The sequence below is a fragment of the Pan paniscus genome, chromosome 20 (assembly GCF_029289425.2).
Source record: "Pan paniscus chromosome 20, NHGRI_mPanPan1-v2.0_pri, whole genome shotgun sequence".
Lineage (NCBI taxonomy): Eukaryota > Metazoa > Chordata > Mammalia > Primates > Hominidae > Pan > Pan paniscus.
Genome location: NC_073269.2, coordinates 58343998 through 58358010, shown reverse-complemented (window position 1 = coordinate 58358010; position 14013 = coordinate 58343998). Strand labels below are relative to the sequence as shown.

The following is a 14013-nucleotide window of genomic DNA, read 5'->3' as shown; positions in this document are numbered from 1 at the left end:
CTCTGTCTCAAAAAGAAAGAAAGAAAAATGAATTAAAAGAAGAAAATAAATTTAAAAAAAAGAAAAAAGAATATATTGAAAAAAATTTCCTTCTTTAGCAGCATTATTTATAAAATGACACATACAGTAAAGAAACATCTGACATCTCCCTTAGGAAATAGCCCCTAACTAGAAGACATTCCAGACCTGTGTAAGAAATCTGCAACTCTACTAAAAGAGTAATGTCAGCAAGACAGAGGAATAGGAAGCCCCGGACCATTTTGAATCCATGTAGACACAAATTAAACAAGAATATGTGGGCAAACTGACTTTTGTGAGAAATCCAGAAGCCACTCAGGAGGCTGCACCCAGAGATGCCCCAGTACCAAGTCAACCTACTGGGAGCTGAGTGTGAAAATGTGACACACACCCACCAGAACCCCTGCCCAGGCATGACATGCCATCATCCAGAGGATACCACAAACTCCAGATATCTCCTGAGAGAGGAAAACAATGGGAATGTCTTCCTTCTGACTTTTCAGGGAACTGCCTAAGGGACAAGTTTCTGTCTTGTCTGAACATAAGCATTGAAGTAACAGGGCCCCAGGTCAGGAAGCCACTGAGAACAAAGGCACCAGTATAAACCAGAGCCAGCAGTAATGCAGGCAGACACCAGGTGACAGTGCAGACCCCAGCTTCCTATTGCCCCACACAGGCTGAAGAGCAGGTGCAGAAAGGGACACTCCTCAGCAGAACCTGGTCACCCCCGTCAGTGAGGAGGTAACAAGCAAAGCCCAGAGAGGACACATCCCAGACAAGGCGAGGGACCTCCAGAGTCTCCAGCTGGGCTGACCAGAGCGCATCTTCCCTGAACCAAGCCAGACACTAAAATCAGAGAGATGACTGATTGTTAATTCAGAGAACGTTCACATGAAGTTGTAAAGGAGTAAATTTTCACAACTTACAGAATAAAGTATCATAAAACAATCACTGAGAATTTTACTTAAAACACCACAATGCTGTATACATATAATTCTACAGGACTTGCTCTCACTCCTGACAGAGGTGACAGGAGTGGGTCCCAGTGAGACTGAGAGAGGGTGGAAGGCTCCCTCCCATAACAATTATTTACATGTCACATAGACATTTAGGACAGGGAATGTTTTGTATTTGATGGCCTAACCTGTACATTTGGAGTTTTCCTATAAGACAAATTTATACATAATTTGATGTTGAAAAAATGATAATAATAATTCGTGGACAAGAATATGATTTCCTCCTCTCTGACAAAAAAAAAAAATCTGCTCCAATCTCTGAGCAAAATTATCACATTTTTTGCTTAACACAGCTGGTGCAGGAGACTCCCCAAAGGAAAATCGGTCTCTGTGAGAGGCACACGCTGAGAATGATGAGAGAACGTCCTCCCTGAACCAAGCTAGACATAAAAAACTGGGAAAGGCGTTTAGCTTCAACTGTAGTAAAAATCAGGAAGGAAGGCTGGGCACAGTGGCTCACGCCTATAATCCCAGCACTTTGGGAAGCTGAGGTGGGTGGATCACCTGAGCTCGGGAGTTCAGGACCAGCCTAGACAACATGTTGAAACCCCATCTCTAATAAAAATACAAAACTTAGCTGGGCGTGGTGGTGGGCACCTGACATCCCAGCTACTTGGGACACTGAGGCACAAGAATTGCTTGAACCAGGGAGACAGAAGTTGTAGTGAGCCGAGATTGCGCTACTGTACTCTGGCCTGGATGACAGAGCAAGACTCGGTCTCAAAAAAAAAAAAAGAAAAAAAAAATCAAGCAGAAAACGTTTTCCTTCCTTCACTCCTTTCCTAGAATTTACTAGGTGCTTGTGCACAATAATACATGACTTCCACATGCAGCTTCTGGTCTACAGAGAGGTGACAGTGAAGTCAGATGTGGCCCCTGAACAATCCCTACTGCCCAACAGCTCTAACACCATGGGGCCCGCACTCCATCTCCATCCATGCTAGGGAGTGAGCCCTTCCCAGAACCATGCCCAGTGAAGCCTCATCCCCAGTTCATGTCACTGGGTAACGGGAGATGGAATCTAAGAGAGATTACAAGGACTGCGGTGCTGGCAACAGGCCCTAAGCCTGTCATAAACAGGCTTTAAAGAAGCTGGCCATAAATAGGATTTCTGCAGCAATGAAATGTGCTCATGATGGCTATGACACACACTGCTAAAAGTTGTTGGTTTACTGGAGAAGGGCAAGGAACACCTGGCCTGCCCAAAGTAGAAAACTGCTCAAACCACAAACAGTAGGATGAGTGGCCTGTGCCTTAACAACACGTTTTTGCTGCAGATAATCAGCCAGAGCCTGTTTCTCTAATCCTTGCTAAGAATGTTTTGTTTCCTGTAAGGAATGCTTTTAGTTAATCTATAATCTATAGAAACAATGCTTATCACTGGCTTGCTGTCAATAAAATGTGGGTCAAACTCTGTTCACAGCTCTCAGCTCTGAAGGCTGTTGGCCCCGTGATCACACTTTACAGTCTATTCTTGTGTCTGTGTATTTAATTCCTCTAGCGCCACTAGGTTAGGGTCCCCACGACTGAGCTGGTCTGAGCAAGTGGCGCCCAACATGGGGCTCAAACCCAGGTCGAAGGGTCACCAGAGTGACGGCTGGAGAACGTGGAACTACACTGGAGAACACCCAAGTACTCTTAAGCAATCCCTGCGGTGAGTAAGAAGGGGAGCTCAGAAGCATCAGGGTAACAATGGGACAAGGGTCGAGCAGACATGAGGCTTATTTGAGTCTCCTTCAGCAGCTCCTCAGAAAAGGAAGAGTAAAGGTTAGCACTAGCTGACTCATGCAGGTTTTTAGTGTTGTAGAGAAATATTGCCCCGGGTATCCGGACTGAGAAACTATGCATGTAGAGGTCTGGGAAAAGGTAGGCAGCACACTGAAGAAGTCATATAAGGATGGCACTGAGGATATTCCTATAACTGTCTAGTCAGTGTGGGCTCTGGTTCATTCCACCTTGGAGCCTTTCCACACAGATGATAAGGAAGAGGAATCAGAGGAAGAAGGGGAGTGTAATGAAGTACAGAAGAAGTGACAGAGAAGGTTTCCTTGCCAGCTAAAGCAGCAAAGGAGGGAGAGGTTTGTCCCTACCCGTCTACACCCCCTCATCATTTTGAAGAAAAAGAGTGGCCTCACCCTCCAGGTCTTTCTTTTCCAGAGGACACTGGACAAAAAGTAGTTGCCCTAGTGACTGTTTGAGCAGCGCCTCAAGCAACTGCTCTCTGTTCTATTCAGGCAGGAATCCAGCAAGCTAGATGAGAGTGTGATATGGATGCTTGGCAGTTCGCTGTTAGAATACACCCACCTGATCAACAGGGGAATATGATGGCTACATTTGAGCCTTTTCCTTTTAAAATACTTAAAGAATTTAAACAAGCTATTAATCAATATGGACCAGGTTCTTGTTTTGTAATGGGACTGTTAAAGAATGTTGCTGTCTCCAGTCAAATGATTCCTACTGACTACAATGCACTTACTTGAGCTTGTCTAACTCCTGCTCAGTTCTTACAATTTAAAACTTGGTGGGCAGATGAAGCTTCCATCCAGGCTGCTCACAACGCCCAGGCCCAACCTCAAATTAATATAACTGCAGACCAACTTTTGGGAGTCGGTGGCTGGGGTGGTTTAGATGCACAAGTGGTTATGTGGGATGATGCCATAGAGCAGCTTAGAGGAGTGTGCGTTAGAGCTTGGGAAAAAAATCACTTCAGGCAGGGAACAATATCCTTCAAGTGCTGTCAAGCAGGGACTGAAAGAACTGTATGCATATTTTATAGCTAGATTACAGGAGTCTCTTAAAAAGGTGATTGCAGATTCAGCTGCTCAGGACGTAGTGTTGCGGTTATTAGTTTTCGACAACGCCAATCCTGAGTGCCAAGCCACTCTGTGACCTATTAGGGGAAAAGCACATTTGGTTGACTATATTAAAGCTTGTGATGGTATTGGAGGTAATCTGCATAAGACTACTCTGCTAGCCCAGGCAATGGCAGGACTGAAAGTGGGTAAAGGAAATACTCCACTTCCTGGAGCTTGTTTTAACTGGGGGAAGCATGATCATATTGAAAAAGAATGTAGAAAAAACCAGCAAGTCAGGCTGCCAGTTGGGGGAAAAAAGAAATCTGCTGACCCTGAAATATGTCCAAAATGTAAAAAACGAAAACATCGGGCTAATCAGTGTCACTCTAAGTTTGATGAAGATGGGAACCCGATTTCAGGAAACGCCATGAGGGGCCCGTCCCAGGCCTCATTCCAAACCGGGGCGTTTCCAGCTCAGGCCACTCCCTCACCCCCATACAATATCTGTCCCCTGCCACAGCCGGTAGTAGATTTATGCTGCACAAAACCTGTGAGCTTTCTGCCTGAGGAACCCCCGCAAAAAGTGCCAACAGGAGTCTGTGGCACCCCTTGCCAGTGGGGACAGTAGGCTTACTTCTAGGTAGGTCTAGTTTAAATTTAAAAGGAGTGCAAGTACATGCAGGAGTCATTGATTCAGATTACAATGGGGAAATTTAAATTGTTATATCTACTTCTGTTCCCTGGAAAGCAGAGCCAGGAGAGCCCATAGCACAGCTCCTGTGCTATGAACAAGAGGATTTGGAAGCTCCTGTGCTATGAACTAAATGAACAAGAGGATTTGGAAGCTCGAATAAACAAGGCAAAGCAGCTTACTGGGTGAATCAAATTACTAATAAACATCCTACCTGTGAAATAACTATTAAGGAAAAAAACTTAAAGGATTGGTAGATACAGGAGAGGACATTTCAATCATTTCTCTACAGCACTGGCTGTCCGTGTGGCCAATTCAACCCACTCGATTTAACACAGTTGGAGTTGGTATAGCCCCTAAAGTATATCAAAGCAGTTATATATTGCATTGTGAAGGACCCAATGAACAATCTGGGACTATTCAACCAATTGTAACTTCTGTTTTTTGTTTTTTGTTTTTTTGAGACAGAGTCTGGCTCCATCCCCTAGGCTGGAGTGCAGTGGCGCGATCTCGGCTCACTGCAAGCTCTGCCTCCCAGGTTCACGCCATTCTCCTGCCTCAGCCTCCTGAGTAGCTGGGACCACAGGTGCCCACCACCATGCCCGGCTAATTTTTTTGTATTTTTAGTAGAGACGGGGTTTCACCATGTTGGCCAGGATGGTCTCAAACTCCTGACCTCGTGATCAACCCACCTTGGCCTCCCAAAGTGCTGGGATTACAGGCTTGAGCCACCACACCCAGCCAACCAATTGTAACTGCTGTACCTATAAATTTATGGGGAAGAGATTTATTACAGCAATGGGGAGCACAAGCGTTCATTCCAGAACAATTATATAGCCCTCAAAGTCAGCATATGATGCAAGAGATGGGGTATGTGCCTGGCATGGGATTAGAAAAAAATTTAAAAGGGTTAAAGAAACCACTTCAAGCAGAAGGACAAAATTCTCACCAGGGTTTAGGATATAATTTTTCATGGCAGCCATTGTTAAGCCTCCAGAACCTATACCTTTAAAATGGTTAACAAATAAACCAACTTGGATAAAACAATGGCCGCTAAGTAAAGAGAAACTGGAGGCTTTAGAGGACTTAGTTACTGAACAATTAGAAAAAGGACACACAGCTCCAACATTTTCCCCCTGGAATTCTCCAGTCTTTGTTATTAAGAAAAAAATCACATAAATGGAGCATGTTGACAGATCTTAGAGCCATTAATTCAGTTATACAACCTATGGGGACATTGCAGCCAGGACTGCCTTTTCCTGCTAATTCTAAAAAATTGGCCTTTAATAGTCATAGATTTAAAAGACTGTTTCTTTACTATCCCCTTAGCTGAGCAAGGCTGTGAACGGTTTGCATTTATAATTCCTGCGGTAAACAACCTGCAGCCTGCTAAGCGTTTTCACTGGAAAGTGTTGCCACAAGGCATGTTAAACTGTCCAACAATTTGTCAGACTTATGTAGGACAAGCAATTGAACCTACTCATAAAAAAATTTTCACAGTGTTATATTATTCATTATATGGACGATATTCTTTGTGCTGCCCCCACTCAGGAAATATTACTCCAATATTATGATCACTTAAAAAATTCGATTTCTCATGCCAGTTTAATTATAGCTCCTGACAAAAATTCAGACCACTACTCCTTACTCCTACTTAGGGACCTTAGTAAATGACACCACAGTAGTGCCACAGAAAGTAACCATAAGGATCAATTGAAAACACTGAATGACTTTCAAAAATTACTAAGGGACATTAATTGGATACAACCTGCTCTAGGCATTCCTACCTATGACATGAGTAATCTATTTTCTATCCTTAAAGGAGATCCTAGTCTCACTAGCCCTCAGCAATTAACAAAGGAGGCTGAGGCAGAGTTACAACTCATTGAAAAACAAGTACATAAAACCTCAAATAAATAGAATAGATCCAGAAAAGGCTTTAGATTTATTGATTTTTCCAACTCAGCATTCACCTACTGGTGTTACTGTCCAAAAGCAGACTTGGTAGAATGGCTTTTTCTTCCACATATGAATTCATGGATTCTAATTCATTATTTGGATCAAATTGCTACTCTGATAGGGAATGGGAGAATTTGAATTGTTAAATTGCATGGATATGACCCTGAAAATATTATTGTCCCTCTTACAAAGGCACAAATACAACAATCCTTTATAAATCATCTTACTTAGCAAACCCACTTAGCTGATTTCATGGGAGTGCTTAATAATCACTTCCCAAAAACAAAATTATTTCAATTTTTAAAACTAACTAGATGCTCCCTAGAATAACTAAATTTAAACCAATTAAAAGTGCTGAAAATGTTTTTACAGATGGGTCTAGTAACAGCAAAGCTTCTTACTCTGGATCAAAAACTAAAGTCTTCCACACGCCCTATACTTCAGCTCAAAAATCGGAGCTTGTAGCTGTAATTAAGGTACTGACTGCTTTTAAGATGCCTGTCAATGTAATTTCTAATTCTTCATATGTAGTCCATTCCACACAATTAAAAATGCTCAGTTATGATTTCAACAGATGAACAGCTAATGACTTTATTTACCCAGTTACAAACCACAGTTAGGAATAGAATGCACCCTTTTCCATTACTCATATTAGAGCTCATACACCCTTTCCAGGACCTTTAACTGCAGGGAATCAAATGGCTGATCACCTAGTTGCTACTGCAATATCTAATGCTAGACACTTTCACAATTTACCCCATGTTAATGCCTCTGGTCTAAAACATAGATACAGCATTACCTGGAAAGAAGCTAAAGCTATTATCCAGCAATGCCCAACTTGCCAATTGGTGCATTCCTCATCTTTTACAGGAGGAGTTAATCCTCGGCGATTGGAACCTAATTCTGTTTGGCAAATGGATGTCATTTATGTTCCTTCTTTTGGTAAACTGGCTTATGTGCATGTATGTGTAGATACCTTTTCTCACTTTGTTTAGGCTACTTGTCAAACGAGGGACTCTTCTGCCTGTGTTAAATGGCATTTTCTGCAGTGCTTCGCAGTGATGGGCATTCCAGCTTTTATTAAAACAGATAACACCCAAGGCCGTACTAGCCAAGCTCTAGCTACATTTTTCTCTATATAGAGTATTAAACACATTACTGGCATCCCATATAATTCACAAGGACAAGCCATTGTGGAAAGAATGAATTTCTCCCTAAAACAGCAATTACAAAAACACAAAGGGGGGAACAGTGATTATGGAACTGCAATTATGCAATTGAATCTAGCATTATTGACTTTAAATTTTTTGAGCCTGCCTAAAGGCCAAATGCTATCAGCAGCTGAACAGCATTTACAGAAATCAGCTGCAAAGACAGAAGCAGAACTGGTTTGGTGGAGAGATCCCATAACAAAAAGTTGGGAAATAGGTAAAATAATAACTTGGGGTAGAAGTTATGCTTGTGTATCTCCAGGCCAAAACCAGCAGCCGATTTGGATACCATTAAGACACCTGAAACCTTATCATGAGCCAGATGCTGAGGAAGAGATTTTGGGAGGAACCCGAGGACCCCCCAGTTGCAGCCATGTCGAGACTGACAATAAGGCCTCCTTTTCTGTTTGGAGTAAGTGATTTAAAACTTGATCTCCCTAATCATCATGTGACTTGTCAAGAATGTACATTGTTTTCTTGAATTCTTCCCTGTATAATACTGATCATTCTATTTTAGTGGTAAGAGCCTGAGAAGGAGTATGGATACCTGTAAAGCTTTCCTGTCCTTGGGAAGCCTCTCCTTCTGTGCATACATTACTGAAATTCTTCAAAAGAGTTTGAGGTACTCTCGGTGTTTCATTGCCACTTTAATTTTAACCATTATGGGATTGATTGCTGTCACAGCTACTGCCACGGTAGCTGGAGTTACTTTGCATTCCACAGTACAAAGAGAAGACTACGTAAATAATTGGCAGAAAAATTCTACTTTGCAGTGGAATTCCCAAACTAACACAGACCAAAAACTAGCTAATCAAATCAATGATCTCCAATAAACTGTAATGTGGCTAGGAGATCAAGTAGTTAGTCTAGAATATAGAATGCAGATACAATGTGATTGGAATACTTCTGATTTTTGCATTACTCCTCATCTGTATAATGAAACAGAGCATGAGTAGGAAAGAGTTAAGAGACATTTAAAGGGTCATACTGGAAATTTATCTTTAGATATTACAAAACTGAAGGAACAAGTATTCCAAGCCTCTCAGGCACATCTGATGCTAATGCCAGGAACTAAAGAGCTTGAAGGAGCTGCAGACAGATTAGCAGCTATTAACCCGTTAAAATGGATCAAGACAATTGGAGGCTCCCTGATTTCAATGATGATTGTGCTTTTAATCTGTGTTGTTTGTCTTTGTGTAGCATGCAGATCCGAATCCCGAATCCTGTGAGAAGTAGCCCACCGTGACAAAGCAGCCTTTGCCTTTGTCGCTTTGCAAAAACAGAAAGGGGGACATGCTGGCAACAGGCTTTAAAGAAATTGGCCATAAGCAGGATTTTTGCAGCAATGAAACGTGCTCGTGATGGCTATGACACACACTGCTAGAAGCTGTTGGTTTACTGGAGCAGGACAAGGAACACCTGGCCTGCCCGGAGTGGAAAACTGCTCAAACCACAAACAACAGCATGAGTGGCCTGCGCCTTAACACGTTTTTGCTGCAGATAATTAGCCAGAGACTGTTTCTCTACTCCTTGCTAAGAATGTTTTGTTTCCCATAAGGAATGCTTTTAGTTAATCTATAATCTGTAGAAACAATGCTTATCAATGGCTCACTGTCAATAAATATGTGGGTCAAACCCTGTTCGCAGCTCTCAGCTCTGAAGGCTGGTGGCCCCTGATCCCACTTTACACTCTATTCTTGTGTCTGTGTCTTTAATTCCTCTAGTGCCACTAGGTTAGGGTCCCCACGACCAAGCTGGTCTCGGCACTGAGGGAAGGCATAGGTAAGCGTGAGCAAACCTGTCAGGCAGGACACTTCAGACTCAGAGAAGACTCCCAACTCCAAGGCCCAGTGTTTCTGAAAGAAAGGAGACAGAACAATCCACCGAGAATATCATCTCACCTGAGGAAGAGCCATCCCTGACTCCTTTGCTTTCCTCTTCCTTCTCTTCTGGGCTTTTTCATCACACAGCATGACTCTTTAGAAGTCAATCCTAAATGTCAAAAATATGCTGTTTAGGGCTTAGAATCAACACACCCTCTTCCTGTGCCACAATCACACACACAGGTTAGACCTCACCCTGCGGAAAGATGTCCTCTGCTGCCCACTGCACCAGAGTTGATGCAGAGACAAGAAACTCCTACAGGAAGAACAAGAAGTGAGTTTTTTACTCGTCTTCAGAACCTGCTCCCCTCCTAGAGATGCCCAAACGCATGCTGCAGCAGTGGGGAGCTGGCCTGGTCTAAGCTCCCCTTCAGGGCCAGACCCAGCCCTGACCAAACCCCATGCAGAGCACAGCCCCTCCTCCCCTCTCTATGGATCCCAGGCTCATGTAATCCCTCAGAAATGGAGGACACGGAGCGTTGGTGCTCAGCACCAGAGACAGAACACAGTGGAATCCCTTTATCCATGGGGAATATGTCCCAAGACCCCCATTGGATGCCTGGAACTTCAAACAGTACTGAACTCCATTTATTCCACCCTGGCCAACATTGTGAAACCTCGTCTCTACTAAAAATACAAAAATTAGCTGGGCGTGGTGGCACACACCTATAATCCCAGCTACTTGGGAGGCTGAGGCAGGAGAAATGCTTGAAACTGGGAGATGGATGTTGCAGTGAGCTGAGATCACGCCATTGCACTCCAGCCTGGGCAACAAGAGTGAAACTCCGTCTCAAAACAAAACAAAAGAAAAAAAAAATCAGGGTATCCCAAAGCCCCTTCTGATTAATTTGCTAGGAGGGTTCTTCCATCGGGCTAGTCATCTGTATCTTTTGCAATATTCTTCATAGCAAATGGGTAAAACTAAGCAAAATGCTTCCTTGAGTTCTGTGAACCAGGCTAACAAATTAATAAAATCTGAGGAAAGGGTCAAGGGAATCTTCAATTTTTAGATGTTTGGTTGAAGTTCAGGTCCCAACCAGGAACTTACAACCAGCACGTGAAGTAGTGCAGCCTTGTGGAACTGAGCCCCCAACCTCTGGGATCTGATGCTAACTTCAAGTAGACAGTGTCAACTTGACTGAAATTACGGATCACCCAGGCGGTGTCTGACGAATTGCTTGTTGGTGGGAAGAAATCCCCACACATTTTGTTCATCAGATATGAAGCATTCTGTGTTGAGTGTTCACTATTGTGTTGACTGCAAGAGTAGGAAAAACACTTTGGTTTTCCTGCTATCTTTTACACTCGCCCACACCCTACCCCGTCCCAGGAAAAGGAAAGTGGGTGACCCACACCTGAATGACTCAAGTCACTGACCTGTGCCTGAATAGGGAATGTGAGTGGAAGCTAAAGTCTGATGCCAAGAATTATAAAATGCACCAGCCTTACAGACAGGAGTTTTGCATATCTCATCTTCATCTGTATTTTTAAAGTATATTTCATATTATCAAATTATAAATAGATAAATCAATGTCACAACTTAATCATAATATCCAATCAACTCACTGTTCATCTGCACCCAGGGTTCCCTCTTTTCTGGGTACTGTGTTTCCCTCCCTCATTCTGTATGTATCTCTCATTCTCACCTTCTTTCTCTAGCTTTTTTTCCCCCTTTATTTTTCCCCTAAGATTCTGCTCATTTTGAGCCCCTCTCTTCTCCTGATGTTTCTCCCCTTCTTCCTTCTATTCCTTCTCTTCCACCTGTTCTGCTCCATTCTGGCAACTTGTTTCACCCCCTTTCCAAACTTTCTGCTCAATCTTTGATCATCCCAATCTCCACCTATTTGTCTCTTTTTTGTTTGTTTGTTTCCCCTGAGACAGAGTTTTGCTCTTGTCGCCCAGCCTGGAGTGCAATGGCGCAATCTCAGCTCACTGCAACCTCCGCCTCCCGGGTTCAAGCAATTCTCCTGCCTCAGCCTCCTGAGTAGCTGGGATTACATGCACGCGCTGACGCCCGGCTAATTTTTGTATTTTTAGTAGAGATGGGGTTTCACCATGTTGCCCACGCTGGTCTCAAACTCCTGACCTCACGTGATCCACCCACCTTGGCCTCCCAAAGTGCTAAGATTACAGGCGTGAGCCACTGTGCCCGGTCTTGCCTCTTTCCCTGTCTCTACTCCCCCTCTGCTCTCCCTGTTAAATCCCTTCTTTTCTGTTACACCCCCTTGTCCCCACTCTCTGGCACCGTGAGATCCCAGGCCTCCACCTGCTGTGGTTCTCCCTCTGCTCTCGTTGTCACCAGCTGACTCCTCTTGCTGTCCCAGCACCATGCTGCTCTGTCTGCCCTGGCTCCAAATCCCTCCTCCTCTCCCCCACTCTCAAACTGAGGAACTTCCCACTTTGCTGCCCCTCTCACTATCTTGCTGTCCTTCATCTCTCCGGAGATGGAACTGTTCTCTGCATTTCTCCAGTTGCTTTTTTCCCCCTGCTACTTTCTCGGCTTCATTCGCTGTCTCTGCAAATCCTCCATCCACTCTCTACTTTGCCATCTGCTTATGGCTCTCCCTCAATCTTCTTTTTCTCCTTCAAAATGTTTCTCTTTCTTCTCCCTCGCTCTCCGTCTCTCTTTCTGCACACATTCACATGGAAGGAATTGGGATCCGATGTCCACAAGCAGTGGACACCTTTTCAGTGGGGTGTTATTTGGCCCGCAAGAACACTGGATGTCAAGAGACAGGGTAAGTCACGTCCCCACACGCAGAGTTAGGAGAAGCGGTGTCTGGGAAGAGAAGGCCTGGGGAGTAGCGGGGCCCCCTATCAAGGAGGGTAAAGGTAGGGTCCGGATCAAGAGATGGGTGGCGTCTGCAGAATCCCAGCACTCGGCAGAAGACGCGGCTTCTCCTGGATTGAGATTGGAGCGCTGTGCTCCAGGGCCAACAAAGGCGAGGCTTGGGGACCGGATAGACCGGAATCCGCCTAGCGGAGGAGGACTTTATGCTGTGCGGGGCGGATGTAAGCATCACTGAAGGATTTGAAGCAGGAAAACTCCGCGACAGGAGGTGACTACATGGCCCTGTGGCAGAAAGACGGGGGACAGGACCCGCCGCCGAGCGATTTAAACACACAGGGAAGCGACCGCCTGACTCTCACGGAGACGCCTGAATTTGGTCGGGGTAGAGGGAGCGGTGCGAGGATTTCAAGGTCTGTGTGGCCCCTCAGATCCCGGGTACAGAAGCGCGGGGGAGTTGGGAAGCGCAGATTAATTTACACAAAGGGAAACTCACGCGCCGCGGCGTGACCTTCACTCCACGCGATCCGCTTCCGGGTTTGTGGGAAACTGCGCGCGCAGCGGAGGGCTCCGAGCAGGGCGGGGGCGGGGGCGGGGGCGGGGGCGGGGCGGGGCGGGGCGGGGGCGAGGCGGGGCTTGCGCTTCCCTCCCCCTCGCTTCCAGTGCCTGTGTTTTCCGGGTTTTGCCGGCGAGACCTGTCAAGGAGGCTGAAGCAACTCAGCTGTCTCCGAACTGTACTCTTGCTGGGACAGAGCAAAGTCGGCTAATGATTAGATCCAGGAAATTTCCTGCTATTAAAGTTAATCTTAAGCCAACCGTGCCGTCGGGCACCTGTAGTCCCGGCTACCCGGAAGACTGAGGCGGGAGGATCGCTTGAGCCCAGGAGTTCGAGTTTACACTGAGTTATGACGGCCACTGCACTCCAGCTTGGGCGACAGAGACTCAGTCTCTCAAATAAATACATAAAAAACTAAATTTAGCAATTTAATTAAAAATCCCTGGGATTGTCTGTGAAAGCGACGCAAGTTAATACATGAACTGCAAAGCCCTGCCTAGGTAGAATGTGCAATTTCATGCTGACGGCCCACAAAGCAGAATAGAAATCCTCTCCTTTTCTATTCCCTGTTCTTTCAGGAGGGACAGAGGTAACCCTGTGCTCAGCTCCAGAGAGTTTTCTAGTGACAGCACCAGGGGCATGGAGGGCTAAGGCCAGTGAGAATTTAGGTCACCAATTGTTGCTTTTAAAAAAGCATTAACCGGGCGAGGTGGCTCACACCTGTAATCCCAGCACTTTGGGAGGCCAAGGCAGGTGGATCATTTGAGGTCAGGAGTTCGAGACCAGCCTGGCCATGGTGGTGAAACCCCGTCTCTACTAAAAACACAAAAATTAGCCGCGCGTGGTGGCGCGCGCGTGTAATCCTAGCTCGAGGTGGAGGCAGGAGAATCGCTTGAACCCCGGAGGCGGAGGTTGCAGTGAGCCGAGATCGTGCCACTGCAGCACTCCAGCCTGGGTGACAGAGCGAGAGACAAAAAAAAAAAAAAAAAGCATTAACTTTTAAAAATAGATATAAATTACGTAGTTCTTGTTTACATTTGTTATTCTATGTTATTCTATTCCAATTTGAGATGAATGAACCTCAAATCCCTTTCAC

The 14013-nt window shown here is 45.0% G+C and overlaps 1 protein-coding gene across 3 annotated transcripts in view; it reads right to left on the bottom strand.

Annotated features, from left to right (window-relative positions):
- Positions 1-12950, bottom strand: part of ZNF480 (zinc finger protein 480) — a 28761-nt gene extending 15811 nt beyond the window's left edge. The window contains exons 1-2 of one of the 3 annotated variants that reach the window (XM_008959781.4): positions 12858-12950; positions 9592-9682 (exon numbers count right to left, since the gene is read on the bottom strand). In XM_008959781.4, the coding sequence (XP_008958029.2) occupies positions 9592-9663 (72 nt within the window). In that variant the 5' untranslated portion in view covers positions 9664-9682; positions 12858-12950. Of the gene's footprint in view, positions 1-9591; positions 9683-9768; positions 10785-12857 lie in introns of those variants that run through there. The other 2 variants (XM_034945368.3, XM_008959782.5) reach the window with 2 other exon arrangements.
- Between the last annotated feature and the right edge of the window lie 1063 nt (positions 12951-14013).